The following is a 5,000-nucleotide window of genomic DNA, read 5'->3' as shown; positions in this document are numbered from 1 at the left end:
TAAAAGATACAAAATAAAATATAAAGTAGAACAAAATGTGTTGTTAGTTTGGTACTCTCTGTTTTGATGATAAAACACACTGTTGCTTAACCAGTCTCTGCAATAAACCAGCACACAGCTCTAAGATTAGACTCTATTAAATCAAGCAGCCTGAAGAAAATAGATTCCTAAAGCAAATTGTTGTACTTCTCTAGTTACGAAAAAAACCTAAACTCCATCTCACAAAACAAAACATCATCTGTTCATCGGAAACCCCATGACAGGGTGAGTCTGCCCCCCCCCCCCGCACGACAGAACTTCCCCCAGAGGTTTGTAGAACCCCCCTCTCACCACAACCTCCTCTTTCTCTCTCTCTCTCACACACACACATACACACAGTACAAAGTACACACCCTCATCTGATATGTGAAACAAGACCCAGTCATCTGACCTTTCACTTTCACACTGACAATGTGTTTTATCTTAGTCTATCTTCCTCTCTGATGAAATCACCTCTTTCATGTTCCCTCTTGTTACCCTTCTCTTAGGACAAGGTAGCCATTGTTGACGTTCAGGTAGAGGTGACTTGTCTGCGTGCTGAATATGAAGGTGTGTTGTGTGTTGATATTGCTGTCTGTTGTTGTGGTCTGATGGGGAATACAGGGGGGGGGTGTGGGTCTGTGAATTTCCCATAACTGAATGTCTTTTTCAGCGTCTCTGTGTCATATTCAAATGGCCAGAATCCCCCCACCTCTCTCCCTCCCTCCCTCCCTTCAGTGTCTCTCTCTGTCATATCCATATGGCCAGCAGAATCCCCACACCTCCCTCCCTCCCTCCCTCCCCGAAAGAGTAGACCAGAAGTCAGCCAGACATACTGTGTGTTTGCGTGTCCCTTGTGTGTTGAACAATGTGCTGCTTGTGTGTGTAGAGACATGGTGTGAGTCCTGTACATTCTGTACTGTAGAGAGGAACACACACGTCGTGCGGTTCAGACAGCTTTATTCATGGTACAGATCCATCAAGACAAGAAGTCACATGACAACGCCATCACAGTAAACACCGTCCTTGGTCCCCAGTGTCCCATTGCATTGTGGTCCTGCCAGTTGACAACAGAAGCACTATTATATATACTGTATGCATCCTGTATATATACCATATGTATACTGGTATACTGTATGTGTGAGTCTCTCTAACCCTCCCTCCCTCCCTCCCACCCCTCCCCCCTTCTCTCTCTCTGTCTCTCTATCTCTGTATGTACACTGGTATACTGTAAGTATACTGTATGTGTGAGTCTCTCTCTAACCCTCCCTCCCTCCCTCCCTCCCACCCCCTCCCCCCCTGCTCTCCCTCTGTCTCTCTATCACTGTAATCATCCAGTCAGCAGACTAGAGGCAGTGGCAGAGGCAGAAGTCAATATTAATCACTTCGGTCGTTTGTTGTTAAGAATCGGAATCCAGATAAAAAGTTGTTGCCGTGGAGATTAAAGGGGATGAGATCAGATGCCTCCACAGCAGCTGACCGAGGCGTCTAACCCAGTTCCACCAGCGGTCCGTCACCATGGCAGTCTGTTAAAAATACAATAACACTAAAGGCAGTAATGAGGTTTGTATTGGGGCGCCGCCGGCCGCGTGTGTGTGTGTCGTAAGAGGGCTTTTCTATTCTTGCTTTCTCTTTACTAAGCGGCCTCTCTTTCTGTCTCTCTTTCTCTCTCTTATCTTTCTTTCTTTCTTTCTCTTTAGGCTCTTTCACACATAGTTCCCTGTAATTTCCCTAGCTGTGTCGAACCAGGCATTCTCGTGGTTCACACATGAGCCAAATGCCGGTAGATTCCTGTGTTGCTCCCTTTCACACACGCCGGCAATTCCCTGGTTTCCCATTCTCTCTCAGAACGACCTTTCTGTGCCTTTCTTTCCCTCCCTCCCTCCCTCCCTCTTTCACTCCCTTCTCCTTCTCTATCGCTCTCTTTGCCACTCCCCCCTTTCTTACGAATAAAAATGTTGTCCTCAACTGCTAAAACATAAAAACAACCTCCCACCAACATCAAGTATGCGTCCGGGAACTGTTCAGGGGATGAATGGCTCCTGGTATGAAGCTTGTCAAGAGTACAGTAGTGCAGGTAGCATCTCTTTGATGGAGGCGCATCCGATGATGTCTTGTGTCGTATACCAAAGATCCATTATCTCTCCCTCTCTCTCTCTCCGTGTGTGTGTGTGTGTGTGTGTGTGTGTGTGTGTGTGTGTGTGTGTGGTGTGTCTGGTCACAGTGTAGAGGGTCTGGGTAGAGCTGGCTGCAGTGTTGCTGCTGAGTTGACTGATCCCAAACTGCAGGAGACATAAACACACGCATAATAATAACCGTTATTTGTATAGCACATACAGTGCCCCTCACAGTTATTGGCACCCCTGGTAAAGGTGAGTAAAAAGGGTTATAAAAGATTCACCTTTTGGTGAATTAGCTTAATGTCACACTGGAAACATTTGAAACATCCCCAACCTTTAATTTATTCTGAGAAAAGAATCTATCATCAATAAATAATTATTTCGAACAAAATCACATGTCACAATTATTGGTACCCCTGCATTTAATATTTTGTACAGCCTCCGTTTGCTAATAAAACAGCACAGAGTCTTCTCCTGTAACATCTAGTCAGGTTGGAGAACACAGAGTAAGGGATCTGAGACCGGTCCTGAGGAACTGTACAGAACCTAGTCTATAGTCTGTACAGAACCTCACCAGATCATCCAGGTCCCAGGTCCTCTCTTCTCTCCTCTTCAGCTCAGCCCACAGGTTCTCAATGGAGTTCTTCTTCTTTTCGTGTCCAAGAGAGTCAGTTACAAGGCTTGGCTAGATGTGGTTCAACCACAGCTGAACACATTGCTGTCCCTTCTCATTGAACTCTGCCAAGTCCGATGCTGTGCAGGGCTGCTCCAGCAGGGGGCATATCAGGAGGTGCTGCATGGTCTGTGGTTCAGTGCCACAGTCCAAAGTCACACAGTCACAATGGAGTTTAGGTCAGGTGACTGAGATGGCCATGGAAGAAGCTGGATTTTGGGTTCAGTGAACCATTTTTGTGTTGTTTTGGATGTTTTGTCCATCGTTGTCCTGCTGGAGGATCCAATGACGACCCAGTTTCAGTTTCCTGGCAGAGGCAGCAGACAGATTCTGATTTAAAACTTCCTGGTATTTCATGGAGTTCATGATGCCATGTACCGTAACAAGATTCCCAAGGCCTTTGGAGGAAAAACAGTGTTCTTTCCGGTACAGCTTCCTTCTTTTTATGCCAAACCCACCTTGAGTGTTTGTTGTTGCCAAAAAGCATTTTTTTTGTTTCGTCTGACCAGAGAACACGGTTCCAGGCAAAGGTCCAGTAGCGTTTAGCATACTCTAGGCGCTGACGTTTGTGGTGAAATAACAGGATTGACAAATAGTTTGTTGGCATGGAGGTGGCGTCTAATGATAGTTCTGGAGACTTCTGGTGACCCCAAGATGCTACTCTCCTCTGTAATTCTCCAACATCCTTGGGGGGTTTCTTGCCTCTCTTACCATCCTCCTCTCTGGGCGAGGGGCAAAATAAACGTGGGTCCTCTTCCAGGCTAGTTTGTAACAGCTCCAGTTGCTTTGAACTGTTTAAGTATTGCCCTAAAGGTAGACATGGGCATTTAAATAGCCATTCCCTGACTTGAACCACAACACACTTGTCCCTCATTTGATTTGTGTGTTCTCTTATCTGTCCCTTGTTGATGTATGAATGAGGGAATATGGCCTCTGTGTCACCTCATATTTATACCCCAGTGAAACAGGAAGTAGTCATGGATTACTGCTTGAAAGTTCCATAACACTGATCAACTTAAAAAAAGGTTGTGTACATTTTGTTCATAAGAATTTCTATGAACTTTAGGAAAAATTCTAAGCTAATAATTGTGGTACACGTGGTTCAGGTTTTGCTAGAAATAATTATCTCTTGATGACAGATTTTTTTTTTTCTCTGAAGAAATGTACTTCAATTAAAGGTTCTTTCTCAAGTTATTCAGTGTGACATTAAGCTAATTCACCAAAAGGTTATTTCTTTTTATTTATAACCCTTTTTACTCATATGCCAATAATTGTGTAGGGAACTGTGTCTGACAACCATATATACAGTACATAACTCTTTTATGGTGGATCTCTAGTCAGTAGTGTTCTGTACTAGTGTGACGGTTGAACTGATCCAGGGACAGTTATATTCATAACTCTTTTATGGTGGATCTCTAGTCAGTAGTGTTCTGTACTAGTGTGGAGGTTGAACTGATCCAGGGTCAGACGTTACAGTTGGATAGTAGGGTTAACAGCAGGTTGAACTGATCCAGGGACAGTTGGATGTCCCAGCAGGTTAACTGACCTCTCGATGACGGTGTTGTTGCACTGCAGCTCTCTCACCACCACCTCCATCTCCTCCTTCAGACGGTGCATCCTGCTGACCCAGGGAGACACCACACCATCACTCACACCACCAGACTCACAACATCAGATATACTAGACACAGACAGACAGACACAGACAGACAGACAGACACAGACAGACACAGACACAGACACACACACACACACACACACACAGACAGACTAGACACAGACACAGACACACACAGACAGACACAGACAGACAGACACAGACAGACTAGACACAGACAGACAGACATACTAGACACAGACAGACAGACAGACAGACAGACTAGACACAGACAGACATACTAGACACAGACAGACAGACAGACAGACTAGACACAGACAGACACACTGGACACAGACAGACAGACAGACAGACACACTAGACACACACACACACACACACACAGACACACACACCTGATGACCATGTGGTCCATGTCCCTGGGAGTGTCTGCGGCCCCCGGCCCTCCTGTCCCAGGGTGCAACCTGAGCAGGACTCTGTCCAGGGTCTGGGGGGGGCACATGTGTGTGTGGAGGAGGGGGGGCATGGTGGAGTGAATACGAGTCGCACGACCAGCATCAGTATGGATAATG

General features: G+C 45.8%; 1 protein-coding gene across 1 annotated transcript in view; it reads right to left on the bottom strand.

Annotated features, from left to right (window-relative positions):
* Positions 1–2,236: 2,236 nt before the first annotated feature.
* Positions 2,237–5,000, bottom strand: part of ikbke (inhibitor of nuclear factor kappa B kinase subunit epsilon) — a gene marked incomplete at both ends in the record, with an annotated part of 17,217 nt that continues 14,453 nt past the window's right edge. The window contains 3 exons of the mRNA XM_080548504.1: positions 2,237–2,300; positions 4,358–4,429; positions 4,824–4,915. Coding sequence (XP_080404630.1) covers positions 2,237–2,300; positions 4,358–4,429; positions 4,824–4,915 — 228 coding nt within the window. The remainder of the gene's footprint in view (positions 2,301–4,357; positions 4,430–4,823; positions 4,916–5,000) is intronic.

The sequence above is a fragment of the Nansenia antarctica genome (genome assembly GCF_963989245.1).
Source record: "Nansenia antarctica genome assembly, chromosome: 18".
In the NCBI taxonomy this organism is placed as follows: Eukaryota; Metazoa; Chordata; class Actinopteri; order Argentiniformes; family Microstomatidae; genus Nansenia; species Nansenia antarctica.
Note: the sequence above shows the minus strand (reverse complement) of the source record. Positions and strands in the feature narration are given on the sequence as shown.